General features: G+C 44.4%; 1 protein-coding gene across 1 annotated transcript in view; it reads right to left on the bottom strand.

Annotated features, from left to right (window-relative positions):
• The window catches only part of PTPRQ (protein tyrosine phosphatase receptor type Q), a 1,452,710-nt gene that overhangs the window by 300,268 nt on the left and 1,134,108 nt on the right, over window positions 1-18,334 (bottom strand). The window contains exons 49-50 of the mRNA XM_086919596.1: window positions 2,704-2,890; window positions 1,490-1,734 (exon numbers count right to left, since the gene is read on the bottom strand). Of these exons, the coding sequence (XP_086775722.1) occupies window positions 1,490-1,734; window positions 2,704-2,890 (432 nt within the window). The remainder of the gene's footprint in view (window positions 1-1,489; window positions 1,735-2,703; window positions 2,891-18,334) is intronic.

The following is an 18,334-nucleotide window of genomic DNA, read 5'->3' as shown; positions in this document are numbered from 1 at the left end:
CAAGGGTCGCTGAGCCCAGTCCAAACCAGTTCTGTACTCACTGGTGCAGTATGACCACAGTGGGTGGAGAAAGCATTGTGCAAGGGAGGCAAGCTCTATTTAGGTGCAAGGAAAACTCCTCCCACTACTCTAAATGCAGCCAACATCTATTCAGCTCAGCTCTGAGTCATCCAGGAAGGGCCAGGCACACCTCATCCCCCCGGTGGCTGTCTACAGTAAATGCACATCCCCAGCCCCTTTCACTCCAAGACAGTCAATCCACAAACAGAGGCACACAGAATGGTTAAACAAGAAAAGGCCCACTTTCTAAAAGTGGAATTTTCAAACACTTCGTTTTTAGTACTATCTTTACTAAAATATGTGTTATTAATTTCTGTGTTCAGAGAGCCTAAACTTTATTTCTCTATCCTGTCACACTGGGAAGTTATACTTGGAAGATGTTAAAAAGTATCTCTCACTGTATCTCATCGGACAGATAGCCTTTCAATAGTGAAAAACAAAATAAGCAGTATTTCACTTTCAGGAAATTTCACACACACCAGTACATGTCCTGCCTTTTACATACACTGCACCCTGCCAATGAGAGTACTTTGGGGCTACCATAGGCGTGCCTTACATGTAAGAAAAGGGAAGGTTAGGGCTTGGCAAGTGGGGGCACTGTTCAGGTCGCCATGGCAGTTTACAACTGTGCACATACACTGCACTGACTGTTCTGAGATACTGTTTCATGGCTACTCATTTGGGTGGCACAGTCACTGCTGCAGGCCCTCTAGGAGCATTTGATTTACATGCCCTGGCACACTCAGTGCATATTACTAGGGGCTTACCAGTAAATCAAATACTCCAATCATCAATAACCAATCATGTTAACCATTTACACAGAGAGCATATGGCCAGGGAAAAATAGGAGGAAGAAGCAAACAGTTTGGGGATAACCAAGCAAAAAAAGGGCTAAGTCCAACAGCCACCATGTGGCGGTATCACCTTGCATCATGCAACATGGCCGCCATTTTAAAAGTTTAAAACATTGCTTTTAATTCTTGTAAAATGGGCTGTTGCTGCTATTGGCTTTGCCAGTGCTGTAACATTTTAAAAGCAACGACCTGAGCATTGGCAAAGCGAAACCAATTCACATTGCCAATGCTTGTTTTTATTATGGGTTCCAAATATTTTGCCGCAATTATGCAATACAAATATGACCAGATTGAAAAATAAAAGTAACAAGAAAGTCAAGAGCTTCTACATTAATTACATTATTATCAATCCTTTAAATTGACAATTGTTTTCTTCTGAAATTTGCAGCTGCCGTTAAAGGTGGTTGGTATTCTCTACAATTATTTTTTGTGAAATGAAATAAACAAGGAAGAAAAGAAAAAAATAGACGAAGAGAAACATTCTCGTAAGTCACCAGAAATCACCTACAGATATTATTTAATGCATAGCATCTTTCTAAAACAATTTGAAATAACCGCAAAGAAGTGATCCTTACATTTATCTTATATGTGTGTCCTCCTTTCAAACCATCAATCACAGCCGTTATTGAGTTATTTTCATTAGAGATGATGGTTAAATTGCGAATCTGAGAGTTTGCAGGGTCATCATCTGGATACACTATGGCTTGATACACCTGGATATGACCGTTCGGTTCCGATGGAGGCTTAAAGGTCATGTGGAATTTTGTTACTTCGTTCGGCATCTTCTGATAGGTTAAATTGCTTGGTGGGTCTTTAGGAACTAGAAAAAAGGCACCCATTAAAAGCTGTGCTAACATGTCAAAATTGCTGCATGACATTTAAATGGTCTTCCAATAAATCGCGAAGCGCAAGCAAGACTTGCATTTCTGTAATTCCGTCAAGTGCAAGTTCTCTTGGCATGGCATGCACTACAATAATGGCCGGCATCTCTTTGGCAAACTTACTGACACTTTGGGATAAACGTTTATAAATGGCATTTCTATTACAAGCACCCGAGGAGAGAAAATACACAAAATAGATTTTGTGTGAGAACATTTGCTGATTGACTTTCTGCACATTCTTACTTTAGGAAAATAATGGAAATATCCTTAGCATTCTTAAAAAAACTTTTTTTTTTTTTAAAAAGAGACCACTAAAAAATATCCAAATTAAGCCCGAAGCATAACAGAGCACAACCCAAATTTTGCAGATAAATAAAGTAAAAAAAGAAAAGATTTCTTCCAAAGCGGCTGGTGGATTTATAATTTTGCGCAACTCTGGCAAAAATGACAACCGTAACTCATCTCTCACCGTGTCCACAAGCGCCGGGACACCCCCGTTGGTGGTAGCTGTGCGCTATACAAGCTTAAATACATGGATACATATGCATAAATGATATATTTTACTGCATTTCTCGGGACCAGCAAATATAAATGTTCAAATGTCCATAGAGGTAAGTGGAAAGTAATCCAAATAAAGGCATGCAGTGAAATACTGGAATGAGAGGAACAGGTTCAGCCTGTGATGGCGAGTGGTCTTTAGATGACATCCATTTTACTTTTCCAAATCAAGCAAGAGTATATGCCCTTGAAATGAAAGAGTGTAACATGCTGTGTCCCATAAATGGCGCTAGTCTGAGTTGGTAAAACCTTATCTTGAAGTGTGCACCACAAGCAATCAGACAGAAATCTTTTTTTTTTAGGTCTTCCTTTTTTGTCGATCTATAGTGGGAAAAGACAAAAACACGTACCTCCTTCCTGGGTTGTGATAATTACTGGAATACTAGACGCCCCTCCAGCATTTTTTGAGTTTGTTTCTCCAGTAACAGCAATGACTACAACAGAATACTTGGTAAACGGCTTTAAGTCAAAAACTTCTAAAATGTAACTTTCATTATTCGTCCGATTGAACATCCTGCTGTAATCACTTGTTTCAACCTGAAGAGCAGAAAATAGGCATATTACAATTTGAAAGCAGTAATTGAATTTGCATATCCGACAACATTAAAGTGGTTGCTTTGTTATTTCATTTAAAGAACAAGTTGTTTTCATTGTTCTCTTTTTGACACTTCACCGAACAATCCGCAGTTCGTGAAATGTGACAGGCTGTGATAGCAATACATCGGATCCTATGTAAATCCTCCAAAAAACACCTTCCCCAGTGAATCCCCCATAGCAGAGCAGAGGTAATGCCTTGATCTACTCTGAATGTAACAACCCAAGCGCCGCTCCCATGCCTTAAACTAGGCTCAAATATGGATGAGGGACAAACACGATTCTTGCCACCTTCAATCTACAAGTCAGTTGGCTTCAGAGAAATATGTTTTGGAGACAATTAAATCACTATCGCCGATAAACTGCTTCACTGACTACAAAATGATATCTCCCAATAGATAAGGGAAATTAGGGGTAGGAGTAGCACTCATCTTCAGTAATAACCTAGCCTGATTGAAAATGCTTGACATTGCATTCTCCTCCTTGGAGTGCATAGCAGCATACTGCAGCAAATAACTGCAATAGACCTTTCACAGCAGCAGTGGTCATCCCCCCTTTCCCCCAAATATAACCCCTGCTCCATCTAGAGACTGGAGACAAAAAAATCAGCATAATGGGAGACTTTCCTTTTGACCAGGTAGAGCTCATGTCAAATGTGTAATAAACCTCACCGATAACAAGCAGACTCTCAGCATCTACCATTAGGCATAACACCCCACCCATATAGCTGGTCACACACTAGACCTCATGCTCAGATGCAACCTCGAAATCATCCTTGCAGTGCCAACCTGGCATGATAGGATCACATTTTCATCCCTGCTTAACTTTGTCGTGTAGTTCCTATGAATCTATAAAGGATCTGCATTTTTAGACAACATAGACTGTAGGATTGGTGTCCAGACTGATTCCAGACAACCCCACCGGGTATGTTTGCTTGTATACCAGCTAGCTCACATTGCCAATGTAAACTCCTCTTACCAAGGATAGAATAGTTCCTGGCAACTATCGAACATGACAACCCTGTCCAATCCAGAATCGTGAAAACAGTACTGTACTTTTTGCTCAGTTACACATGCTCACTTTGTCTCAGAGAGATACACAGATAAAACGGTGGGGACGTTTTCAATAAGCATTTATTGAACCAATGTCATTCTAGTGTAAAATAGGTGTGCTGAAAGAACCATAAGACAGAAACAGATATACATGATTAGAAGCACCAACAGGGTAAATGGATGGTAGATTCCTACCATAATGCTAAAACAATGAATATAGGCAGGTATATAACTACATGACAATAATAATGCATACTCCTACAATGCAACCCTAATTAGAAGTACCTAAATGTACCTAGCATTAATATAGGTGTATAGCCAAGAATCTCCCAAGGATAAAGCAAACCCCATTACCTGGTGTGAGATAATGAAAGACCCAGTCTTTGGTCTCGAGTGTGTAAACAATCAATTATACTATACCCTGAGATAACATCTGGAATTGATTCAAAATAATTTACATATTATAGACATGTCAAGATAAAAAACCTTCACATTAAAAACTTGTTACAAATTGAAAAGAGAGTACATACAACAGACAAAAAAACATAAGTCATTCAAGTGACATACATCCGTGATCTCATAGTATTTGAAGCTGAAACCTGGTACTGTAGTGTTGATAAGTACACAGTGGTCCCAGTCGCTTCACAGATTATGTTTCTATTAAAGGGCGTTGACGCGTTTTGATGGGAAACCTTATAATACCATCTTTATCAAGACTAAATTATGTGACTCTCAAAGATAACCTGGTTTTAACTGGAATCATTAAAATCACCTCTTAATAATTGTAGGAGGATATGAGGGCATCCGATAAAAGATGGAATTGCAGTGGGAGTCCGGAGCATATACCTCAGTCCTCCTCACTGTTTTCCTGATAGCAGTTGTGGAATTATCTTATTGATACCCCTCGCAAGCCCCAGTACTGGGTGGTTGACATGGACCTTCCCCATATCATTGGCGCTGTGATCACCAGCCTAGTTGGTACAGCGGTTCTTCCTGATAGGAACTGTTTTATTTTCCTTCGGGCTTGCTCCTTTCTTATTGCAGTCTTGATGATCCCTTTTATAATTAGGGTTTTGTGGTTCCGTAGTTTGAGGGTCTGTGGTTCGGTGGTTCTGAACCCGTTCAATGAAGGTCGTCGGATATAGACGATTCTGGTGTCAGCATCTGCAAATCACGAGTGCGGTGTGTACGAGTGTTTTCGTCTTAATCGATCAATGAGAACACTACGTATTCAGGGATTTTGTTTGAACCCTCAGGTTCCAGTTTGTGTACGGCAGCCATTTTGTGTGGTTGCCCTCACATAGGCCGATGACTACGGGACACGTACACCTTAGCTGACTCCTGAATGACCTGGTCGAACTGACTCCCTTGCCTGAGGCTGACTTCGCTGAGCCAGTTCCTTGTTAAGCAGCTGGTCAGATAAAGATCAAAGAACAGGACATTGTCGAAGTTTATGGTACACTGCACCCACCCTTCTATCTTGCTTCTCATCTGTTTCTGCTCCTTCCTTTATGGCTTAATCACTGATTTGAGTTGAGGTTTTATGATGGGTTTGTCCGGCCTGATCGAACAGGAAAGTTGGAATGTGCTTGGTCATTTCTGGTGGGCTGGACAACGGAAAATGGGATTGTCTTCATGCGCTATTTTTGAAATGTCACACTGTCATTGGTTGGTTTGTATGTAATTGATGCTACTCTGGAATGTGATTTTTGGCATTAAAAGACCATGCTCCGCTCATTGAAATTGTGCAGTCTCTAGCGAACCACCCGTGTTGTGCTTCGTAGATCTCTGTTCCTGGTTGCAGCCAATAAACTTTGGTCTTTGACGTCATCAAGAAGTGTCCCGTGTCTCTGTTTGCCCAGGCAGGGGAATCCGAAGACTTAGAGCGTTTTCCATGGCGCTGCTGGGTTCTAAAACCCGGTTCTTCATTTGGCGCCCAATGTGGGGCGACTTCAGCGGTACCGGTCCAAGCCTGAAGATCGTGGAGAGCTTCGTGTGGAAATTCTAGAGGAAGGCCTGCCACTTCATCGACCCCTGTATGTCGTCGTGGTCCGAAAGTCTTTGCTGCAAGGTTCCCCGCTTTCCGACGGCTACGAAGGACTGCTGCCCTGACTGTCGCCCTGTCTTGGAGCCATAGGCGATTTGTAGAGCGAGACGATAGACGGGTCTTCTGGTGACACCATCGACATTTCAGTTAAGTATGAGTGGAGCGTCTCCCAGTCCTTAGTTTGTTTTGGTATCCCTTCGAGGATCGCTTTGATTTGGTACCTGCAGGCCCCAAAGCAGAGGGACTCGTGTATTCGCGAGACTATCGTTTTTGAGATTTCCCTTGAAGTTTGAAGCTAGGCTAGTGAGCGAAGATGCCTGGTCTTAGCAGACTTGGAAAGATATTTGGTTGTGGTTGTTCTAGGGATTCCCGGTTGGAGGATTCATGTCCGGTTCCTCCGATTGGAACTCCAACTTATGAGCTTTATGTAAAGCATGGGGTAGGCCCCATCGGTTATAATGACATTTGGGTAAAATATACGAAGAAAGACGGTGTCCTACAGTGGCCCTGTTATGGTAGCTTTGAAACTGAGATTTTAGACAATCTCAAAGTTAAATTGTTTAAAAAGAAAGCCCGGCCGGCAATGTTTGACTCTTTCCGCATATGGCGCAATGAAGCCAAACAGAAAGAAATTAAATTAGCAAAGAAGAATAAACGAGAACGAGGTTTGTCAATGGTGCAAGCAGCTATAGCGTTTAGGGATACTGAGGAAGAGCAAGAGAGCGAACAGATGCTTAGGGTTAGGAAGTTAGCGGTAGATAAGTGCTACCCAGCTTTGCCACTTAAAGAGCAGGAAGAGAAGAAAGATCTTGCGAAAGATCCTTTAATGTCACATTTATTGAGTTCGCCACCCCCTTATGCACAGAATGCTATGGCACCACTGCCGCCAGTTGTAGTTGCGCAACCTCCGGTTGCTTTGCCACCTGCGATTCCTCCGCCACCTGCGATTCCTCCACAGCCAGCTCCTCTTCCCTTGGCTACTATTCCTTTGGCGCAGCCTCCTCAGGGGCCGCCAACTTTGCCTCCCCCTTCATCTGCTACTCCTACGCCTCTCTATAATACTCCTTCTGTCCCGACTTTGGATTCTTCTAACATTGTTCCGTCTTCTCTTATTCTGACACCTTCTCCTTCTACTAGACAGAGAATGACTGCTGCAGTTTCTAGTTTCTTTTCTCCTTTGTTGGGATCATTGGGTATGTCTCCTGTTGTCGAGCATAGACAATCACGTAGTCAGTTGCCTGATGCTAATGAGCGTACAGTTTTGGATCACATGGCGCGTAAATGGGTTACGTATGCTACACAGTATGATCTTGAGGGTATGATGGATGTTTTCCATCAATGGGAAGCACCAAAGCAACAGTACGTCTTTGAGATGATGTGTGTGTTCCTTCATGAACAATGGATTGACGAAGTAGGTCAAGCTCCTCCTGAGTTGTACCGAATACGTTCCGAATTTGCAAAAGGGACCATTGTGGGTCCTCATGAGATTCAGAAAGCAGTTGCGACTTTATTGTCATTTCGGAGTGACACTCCTTCTGAGCGACTTGTTCAGCCTGATTCGTCAGTTAGGAGAGCAGCGCGTCAGTATCCGATGCGTGAGGTTCCTCCAGTTTGGAGACTTGCTGCTCCTAATGCTGCTCCACCTGTTGTTGCACACTTTCAGCGTGTTTGGGTACATGTTCCTTGGAAGCGTGTTGAAGTCTTAGCGCTTAAGCAGACTTTGCCTGATCCGCGCAAAAATCCAACGGGATATTACAAAGAGCTGACTCAGACTGTGGGTTCGTGTGTCATGAATTTGGCAGATATAGATATGTTGTTTGGGAATGTTGTTCCACAGCCTATTTGGGGTAAGATTCGTCACACAGATCATGCACATGAATTAGGTGACACATGGGCACACCTTAGAGATGCTGATAATAGACAAGTAGGTGGCGCTAAGCCTGAGGATTTAATTACTAAACTTCCTGATAGGATTATTACTTATATGAAGACTTTGATGCCTGAAGTGCGTGTCAGTTGGGACAAGTTGTCTGCGTGCAAGCAGAAGAAAGATGAAACTGTGTCTGACTTTTTCACGCGGTTTGAAGAGACTTTTGTAGACCATAGTGGTCAGGACATGGCTACTGAGGGTGGCCAGAGATTGTTCGTCGACAAATTCGTACATAATTTGCTTCCTGAGTTGTGTAGTAAGTTGAAAGATTCTGAGAGTGCTTGGGCTGTTTCCACGTCAGCGCAGATTTTAGCTACGGCCCAGTACTATGAAAATAGGCACAAAGATGATGTAGAGAAAGAGGATAAGAAGACTAAGGAATTGAAGACTAAAGTTCTTCTACAACAAGCTTATCCACCCCGTATTAATAATCAACGCGATTATCAGCAGAATCAGCAATATTCGACAAACTCGCTAAGGAACGAGTCTTCTCAACAACGTTTTCCGTATGGGCCTAATCAGTGTGCGTATTGCAAAGAAGAAGGTCATTTTAAGAGTAGTTCTCCGGTTTGGTTACAGCGCACAAATGGTGCTTCTGGTGTAAGAGGTCGAGGTGCTCAACAAGCGCCTAGAGGTAGAGGTCATGGTCAGAACGCGCGTCCTTTGCCTCCACAGAATTCCATGAATAGTTTTGATCAGCAGAATGGTGCGTCTGGTAGGACAGCTCAGTATTATACGGACGATTACTACATCGAAGGTGAGGAAGTGGATGGTAATGATTGCTAGGACAGCCATGGACAAAGAGAGGGAGTTGTTTCAGTTCCAGTAGATCAGAGTGGACCTTATGTTGGAGTGATTGCATCAGGTGTGTCAGAGCCTTTTCTGTTGGATACTGGTGCTGCGAAGAGTTCTATTGTGTACTGTAAACTCCCTGGCGCACCTTTGTCTGGCTTAAAGAATGTTTCTGTAGGTTTTTCGGGCGCCCCAGTTACGAATCCGATTTCTACTCCGTTGTCTCTTTCTGTTGGACCTCGTAGATTTGAAGCAACCCTCATTTTGACTACAGGTTGTGGTGAGAATTTGTTGGGATTGGACTTGTTAAAAAGATTGTATGCAACGCTGTATTGTTCTCCGTCAGGAGTACATCTTACATTGGGCGAGAGAGTGATCTCTCCGATGTACTTGTCTAAAGATCGACTACCACCTGAATTGTCTTCCCTCCCTGATTCGCTTTGGGCTACTGGTCCGAATGATGTAGGCCTCTTGGAGATTCCACCATATGTTGTGACACTAAAGGCGAATGCTAAGTTACCGCGTATTCCACAGTATCGTATCTCGAGTGATGGTGAGAGAGCACTCTTGACGATCATTTACGATCTGATCGAAAAGGGTGTGATTGAGGAAATGAGAGGTAATGGGTGCAATAGTCCCGTTTTGCCTGTTCTGAAGAGGACTGATTCTTCACAGCCTCCTGTGTATAGATTTGTGATCGATCTTCGCTAGGTGAATAAGATCGTTGTTCCACAATTTCCTGTTGTACCTGATATTACTGCTTTGTTGACTTTGATCCCGGCTACAGCTACATGGTTTTCGGTGATTGACTTGAAGAATGCTTTCTTCAGCATCCCGATTACCGAGGAGAGTAGAGATATTTTTGGATTCTCATTAGGAGGACGAAGTTTCCGCTTTAAGCGCGCTCCTCAAGGCTATTGCGAGATTCCATCGATCTATAGCCAAGCTTTGAAAACGCAACTTGATTTGTTGGTTTTACCAGATGATGCTGCCCTTATTCAATATGTTGACGACTTGCTAGTTGCTGCTGACAATGAAGAGCTTTGTGGAGAAGCTACCTTGTCGTTACTATGCCTCTTGTCTGATTTTCATCACAAAGTTTCTCTCTCCAAATTGCAATATTGTCGACAAGAAGTAACCTACTTAGGTCACCTCTTATCGAAGGAGGGAAGGAAACTGACCCCAGAAAGAATTCAAGCTATTGCGAAAATGAGCGTGCCTACGACACAGAGAGAAGTACGTGCGTTTTTGGGTATTACGTCGTACTGTAGACAGTGGATCCCTAATTTTTCCTTGTTAGCAAAACCTTTGATAGATCTTACTGTTAAGGACACTCCAAATCCTATTCCTTGGACTGACGAATGTCGAAGAGCTTTTCAGAATTACGCAATGCGTTGTGTTCGGCTCCTGTGTTGGGTACCCTCGACTACAGTAAGCCTTTCACATTGTATGTCCACGAGAGAGAGGGATGTGCATTGTCAGTGTTGACTCAACAGTTCGGCGATAAGCAACGTCCATGTGCTTATTTTTCGTCGACCTTAGATCCGGTAGCTAGAGCGTTGCCGAGTTGTCTGAGAGCAACAGCAGCAGCGGCTGTTTCGATTCGACAGTCTGCTGGTTTGGTTATGGACAATACATTGATCGTGATGGTTCCACATGCAGTGGATACCTTGTTGAATCGTACCAAGACACAGCACTTAACTAGTGCTCGGTTGTCGGGTTACGAATTAACCTTGTTAGTGAGTCACGTGCACATTAAGAGATCCAACACGTTGAATCCAGCCACGTTGTTGCCGATTTCAGCTGAGACAGATAATGTTGAAGAACAGCATGATTGTTTCCTTAGAACTGAGGAAAAAACGAAAGGGAGGATAGACCTTAGGGATACTCCTCTTCCAGAGTGTGATGGTACTTTGTGGGTTGATGGTTCGTGCTTTAAGCTTCCGAATGGTGATACGACTGCGGCATATGCTGTTACGACTTTGCATACGATTGTTGAAGCTGCACGTATCCCACACAATTCAGCGCAAGCAGCAGAGTTGATTGCATTAACGAGAGCGTGTGTGTTGTCAAAAGGAAAACGAGTGACTGTGTACACCGATACTTATAAACAACAAGAGAGAAAGGGAGAGTCACAAACACTCTTAGTCCCCAAATTATAATATGCATCAACAACAAAAGAGTGTTCCTGTTCTGTTTAAGGTGGAAAAGAGCACAGAGCACAAGAAAACAACAAAGCCCATTAGGTTTGTTAGGAAAGCCCTCACTCACCGACCTGGTCGGTGACTTGCTTCATCATCGGGCCCCACCGGGTGTGACCGAATGCCACCCCGGTGTGCTGCAACGCCAGAATTACTGCGGAGCTGGTTTTGTGATGGGAGGGCTATGTGAGAAATTACGTGAGTAGTGTAAAGTGGTGATTTTAAAATTGCCTTGTATGTATCAAAAATTTAATTTTAATCAAAGATCATCAGGGGCAAGGTTAAAAAATGTGTTGGTGAGTAGGGCCAACTAATTGAATGGTCTACTCCCACTAGCATTAGGTGAAAATGTGAATGGTCAACATGGACATGTTTCAGCCGGTGTGGTATCATTAACCTGGCATTCGTCAGGACCTATGGTGTAAAACCTCGGCGGTAGAGGCTGGAGGTGTGTGCGTCCTACCTTCGGGTGGTGAAGCCCGCCCCCCTGGTTTTTTTGCACTTCACAGACTTTTAACTTTCAAGTCCTCTGGTTGGGTGGGCCTTAGAGTGCCCATACCGCCGAGGTTTTACACCATAGGTCCTGACGAATGCCAGGTTAATGATACCACACCGGCTGAAACATGTCCATGTTGACCATTCACATTTTCACCTAATGCTAGTGGGAGTAGACCATTCAATTAGTTGGCCCTACTCACCAACACATTTTTTAACCTTGCCCCTGATGATCTTTGATTAAAATTAAATTTTTGATACATACAAGGCAATTTTAAAATCACCACTTTACACTACTCACGTAATTTCTCACATAGCCCTCCCATCACAAAACCAGCTCCGCAGTAATTCTGGCGTCGCAGCACACCGGGGTGGCATTCGGTCACACCCGGTGGGGCCCGATGATGAAGCAAGTCACCGACCAGGTCGGTGAGTGAGGGCTTTCCTAACAAACCTAATGGGCTTTGTTGTTTTCTTGTGCTCTGTGCTCTTTTCCACCTTAAACAGAACAGGAACACTCTTTTGTTGTTGATGCATATTATAATTTGGGGACTAAGAGTGTTCGTGACTCTCCCTTTCTCTCTTGTTGTTTATAAGTATTAAGCAGCGTACAGCTGTGAGAGTTCTTCTCTTCTCCTTCTCCCCCTTCCTAAACCAGGAGACGTTCTCCTGACTTACCCTCAACCCCGACTTAGTGCCACCCACTATTTGCATAATGGCGAATCTGGGACTGACCTACTCCGAAGCAGAAATAGATGCGATAATGGCGGATGCCAATCTCTTTGCAGACCCGGCAATCTCACAAGCCATAGCACACACCTCAGACTGGGAGAAATTAACGGAACAAAAACGTGATCGTATACGCACCATCTTACATGGGACGATTATGAAGCAATACCTCACTTCAAACTCAGCACCAAAAGGCCTCCTGGTGACCAATGCCCCTCGCATCTTTCTAGATGATGCGCAATTTCGGAAAGATTGGGCCATGATCGCGTGGCACTGCACGCGTGATTGGCTCGTTCTGATCATTAAGACTGCCCTGCGTCTCTCTGATATCCTATTGATAGAAATACAGGAGACGGAATCACAATTTAAAACAACTGTGACCGGCTACAAAAAGAAATTGGATGAGATCAATCGTGAAATGAACGAATATAAAGAGAACTTATTGCAGTCCAAACTAACCAAATTTCAGAAAGACCTTAAGAAATTTGAATTCAACAAAACCTACCCTTACGCTGACCCTGAGTACACAGCAACAGCAAAGGGCTTGAGTGAATCAGATGTAACAGATGATAATTCCTCCAATAGCAGTGGGTCTAGCACAGGCTCATACAAACGAGGAGGGAGACGAGGAAATAGGGGCCACAGAGGCAATCAAAGATACCAGAATCACAACCAAGCACCGAGTTGGGCAATGGCACCACATGCTGGATACGGGCCGCCACCATTCCCCTTTCCACACCCACAATTTCCTATGATGGGTTGGAACCCAGGGTGGCATCACCCACCTCCCCAAAATCAATACCAACAGCCTTTTTTACAACAGGGCCGCAGAGGCAGAGGGAAGAACAAGAGAACCCCCAACCAAGTCTCCTGGCAAACAGACGAAGCTGTCGGGAACCGCACGAGGAGCCAGACACCGCAACCAGGGACCAGCAACCAGCAAGTCTAATCACCAACTTGTCGGATATCGAACTTACACCCGCGGAACAGCGAGTATTAGAGAAAGGACTGGGCTTTGTACCTACAGCCCGTCCTGATAAATTTAAGTTACACTGCGAACTCACTGACTTTTTCCGCAAATTAAAACTGAAGGCCTTCTTTGAAGGGAAAGAGGATCCTAATGCAGAAATGCGGAAAGGAGATACTGGTCTAAGACCAAAATCGACGTTTGTACCCCCTCCGCACACTGTACCAGCTGCTATCACAGCTTTCGAACAAGCAGTGTTCCTGGATTTGGAAACAAGCCCTGAACCGCATCACTATGGCAACTTCAGTGCCGAGGAGTACCGGGCACTTGAAAAACTAAAAAACAATAACGCTATCACCATAAAACCAGCCGATAAAGGCGGCGGCATCGTAATCCAAAATACGACGGACTACGAGAGGGTATGCGAAGGATTACTAAGTGACACCAACAATTACCTGCCACTTACCGCAGATCCTTCTCCTGAACTCCAGAACCGCATCACTGATCTGGTTAAGGAAGCCGAATCAAGGGGCCATATATCTAAAAATGAAGCAGACTTCCTCTCGATAAGTAAGAAAACCATTCCTTACTTCTACACACTCCCGAAGACTCATAAAAACAAGTTGCCGCCCCCCGGACGCCCAATTGTGTCAGGAATCGGGTCCATACTAGAACCCTTGTCCACCTTCTGTGACCAGTTCTTGAAACCAATTGTCCAAAACACACCGACATACCTCAAGGACACAAAAAGCCTGCTACATCAACTGCAGACCATTACTTTTGAGCCAGACACCATCATCTTGGCCACTTTAGACATTGAGAGCCTGTATACCAGTATCCCGCAAGATGAGACCATAACGGTACTAAAGGCTGCCCTGTACTCTACCACTTGGGAATACAATACCCCCAGAGAATTTATAACAGAATGTGCCACAATCGCACTGAAAGAAAATTTCTTCTCTTACCAAGGGCGACTCTTCCTACAATGCTCGGGTACCTCGATGGGCAGTACATTTGCCCCCAGCATAGCGGGGTTGTATGTTGCGGATTTCGAGGCTAAAAACATACTGTCTATTAACAACCCGTTCTGCAGAAACATCATGTACTGGAAACGGTACATTGATGACGTGCTGCTCATCTGGAAGGGCAGCATGGAAAGGCTAACGGATTTCCTCAGCTGGATCAATACCCTCAACAGGTACCTGAAATTCACCCATACAGTGAGCACTACGGAGGTGGTGTTTCTTGATGTGGTCATCACTAAGAGTGGAACAACCTTAACTACCAAGACCCATTACAAAGCTACAGCTAAGAATAATCTGTTACAGTTCTCCAGCTTTCATCCTCGCCCGTTAAGGGAGAATCTCCCGTACGGACAATATTTACGTATCCGCCGGAACTGCAGCAACATAGTTGATTTTAAATGTCAATCAACTGATCTAACAACCAAGTTGGCACAAAGAGGTTACCCCAGTCACCTCCTAAATAAAGGTTTTAAACGTGCACGGAACCAACCACGGGAAGCCTTTTTGGAACCCATCATAAAAACAACAACGGAAGTCCCCTTAACTTGTGTAACCACGTACGGTGCATTATCCAACCAAATGAAAAAATCAATAAACAAGAATTGGAAAATTATCACCAGCATCAAGAAGGACTGGCAGAAACCACTGTTTTCTTTTAAGAAAGGGCACAGTCTCAAGGATGCGTTGGTCCACACCAGACCCAAAGAACTACCCATAACCCCCATGAGGAATGTTACTGACACTTGGAATCTTCCGAAAGTGACAGGCCACTTCCCTTGCTCAAACTGTTCTGTCTGTCATCTGACAACCCCTACAAAATTCTTGACTCTTGAACCCGGGAAAACTTGGTGGCAAAAAGCCCATACTAACTGTAATTCTGTAAATGTTGTGTACCTCGTCACATGCCCATGCTCACTTCGATACGTTGGCATGACAACCAGAAAAATTAAGCAACGGATATGTGAGCACAGAAGTAATATTAGGTGCAAAAAAGCGACGACAAGAATGAGTGACCATTTCCTCCAAACCAATCACACCACCAACGACCTGAAATGGACTGTGATTGAACAAATCGTTGGGGGCTCCAACATACCTGAGAGACTGTTTGAAAAGGAACAGCGTTGGGTATACCGCCTGGGCACCCATACCAATGGCCTCAATGACGATATACCTTGGGGCTCTGTTCTGAAATAATATCTGAATCCCATGATTTGTATCTGTTCCCATTAACTCCCCCTGTCTGTGATGACTGTGTCCCATGAACTATCTAACTTTCGTAAGCTAGATTTATTACACGACCGATCTTGTAAAATCCCTCTGGTTACTGCAAACCCTAACCCATGGGCCACCTGTGCTTTAATCTGACTGTATGTGCTTTAATCTGACTGTATGTGTACCCCCCATGCGCACTACAACCAATTGCGCTCCTTTATTTACTTTCCCCGCATTTGATACACTTTATCTGCGCATGCGTATAACGATCAGTGTAACTGACTCGAACTGCCATGCGTACCGAGCCTGCGCATGCGCTTCCATCCGCGCCTCTGCTCCGGAAGTGAGCATTCTTCCCGGATCAGGCTCGCGGTCTAGTCCGCGGTGGCAATCTCCACGCATGCGCTTTACGAACGCTTCCACTCCCGGAAGCGCAATCGCGCCTTTTTCCTGCCGGTACCTCATAAAACTGCCTACGCTCTTCTCAACCGGATCGACGAGACCCGGTCCTGAGGGCGATCAGGCTTACCTGCAGGAGACGGACGCCGTGGGCGTGAGTACGACTCTGGGTGAAAGAACTAGTGAAGCTAAGTACTATTAACTGCGTGTTGACTTGGTTTGGTGTCCCTCTTTCTTCCCCTCTTTATGCTTTTTAGGATGTGCCAAATGCGCCGTCCCCTCCCTCCCGCGGTCTATGGGGTGGATTTTCATCCCTGGTGAAGTGAGAATCTTCCTTTTCTCACCTCTTTTACTGCTCCTTTGCCGAATGGTCACTGGCCATTTGGCCCATTGATCGATGAGTGATAGAGTGTTGCGTGATTATTCTCACTGCCATTTCGCCTCCCTTTTCACTTGTCTAAACCCTTCCCCTGTGCACTTACACCGTTAGATTCTGCAAAATTGGCAATCTACCATGACAGTGCCACCATATTAACTATATGACTTACCGTGTAGCCTCAGCCACTGGCAGAGCCACGCACCTCTGCTATTATGTATGAGTTGTGCACCCTGGCACTATGAGCACAAGTAATAAGCTGAAATCGGCTAAATCTATCGACAAAATATTCTAATTGTTTGTTTGTCTTGTGTTGTTTGTCTGTTTTTTAACCCCTACAGGTGCTTTTATTTTTGGTCTCTAAAATTTAGAGGCTGGAGGTGTGTGCGTCCTACCTTCGGGTGGTGAAGCCCGCCCCCCTGGTTTTTTTGCACTTCACAGACTTTTAACTTTCAAGTCCTCTGGTTGGGTGGGCCTTAGAGTGCCCACACCGCCGAGGTTTTACACCATAGGTCCTGACGAATGCCAGGTTAATGATACCACACCGGCTGAAACATGTCCATGTTGACCATTCACATTTTCACCTAATGCTAGTGGGAGTAGACCATTCAATTAGTTGGCCCTACTCACCAACACATTTTTTAACCTTGCCCCTGATGATCTTTGATTAAAATTAAATTTTTGATACATACAAGGCAATTTTAAAATCACCACTTTACACTACTCACGTAATTTCTCACATAGCCCTCCCATCACAAAACCAGCTCCGCAGTAATTCTGGCGTCGCAGCACACCGGGGTGGCATTCGGTCACACCCGGTGGGGCCCGATGATGAAGCAAGTCACCGACCAGGTCGGTGAGTGAGGGCTTTCCTAACAAACCTAATGGGCTTTGTTGTTTTCTTGTGCTCTGTGCTCTTTTCCACCTTAAACAGAACAGGAACACTCTTTTGTTGTGTACACCGATAGTCAGTATGTGTTTGGTGTGGCTCATAGTTTTAGACGTTTGTGGCGTGAACGTGGGTTCCTGACTTCGCATGGGATGAAGATCCAGCATGGACAGTTGGTGAATGAACTTCTTGAATCACTTACTTTGCCATTGCAAGTAGCGAATGTGAAATGCAGTGCCCATAAGAAAGTTACGGATTATAATGGTCGCGGAAATGCGTTTGCGGATGAAGTTGCGAAAGAAACTGCGAGAAATGTGATGAGCCGAATGTATGTTGCAGGTCCGGCGAGATGGGTTCCAGAGAAAAGTATGTGTGAAGATACGATTGAGAGTGTGAAATCCATCCAAGCTGAAGCTACAGAGAAAGAGTTGAATGAGTGGAGAGAAAGTAAGGGTAGATTGGATTCAAATGGTTGTTGGACTGATTTGTCTGATCATCAAAGATGGTTGTTGCCCGACGCATATGTGCTTCCAGTTGTTACGATGGCTCATGGGATGGCACATATTAGCGTGAAAGGGTTTTGCAAGTTGTTGGCTCCGGTCTGGCAGAATGCAGGAATTCCCAAATGTGCAGAGAATCTGGTTAAAAACTGTATGGTGTGTTTGATGTACAATCCTGGTAAGGGAACTCCAACCCCGGCTGGTCATTTTGCTCCTCCTACGTATCCGTTCGAGGCTTTGCAGCTAGATTTCATCCACATGGAGAGGTGCAACAACCTGAAATATGTGTTGGTGGTTATTTGCTCCTTTTCTAGGTGGGTGGAAGCTTACCCTTTGAAGGACAATACTGCCTTGTCCACAGCGAAAGCCCTTATCAAAGAGTTCTTCCCGAGATTTGGATTGCCAAGAATTATCTGGAGTGACAATGGGAGTGAATTTGTGAGTCAAGTGATGAAGAGAGAATGTGAGGGATTAGGTATTAGGCAGAAGTTCCACGCTGCAAATCACCCCCAATCAGCTGGTTTAGTCGAGTACTATAATGGCACTTTGAAAATTAAAATTGGCCAAAATTCAAGCGAGCTCTGGTTTGCAATGGCCAGATGCTTTGCCCTTAGCACTCTTGTCCACAAGAATGACTGTGCATTCACGAATGGGTTTGAGTCCGTATGAGGTCGAGTTTGGTCGCCCGGTGAATATTTGGGGCGTGCCAAGACCGACAAAGTTCAGTGAACTCGAGTACCCTATGTTACTTGATTACTTGTACTAACTGACGG

The sequence above is a fragment of the Lissotriton vulgaris genome, chromosome 1_1, assembly GCF_964263255.1.
Source record: "Lissotriton vulgaris chromosome 1_1, aLisVul1.2, whole genome shotgun sequence".
In the NCBI taxonomy this organism is placed as follows: Eukaryota; Metazoa; Chordata; class Amphibia; order Caudata; family Salamandridae; genus Lissotriton; species Lissotriton vulgaris.
This window is presented reverse-complemented; position numbering and strand designations above follow the sequence as displayed.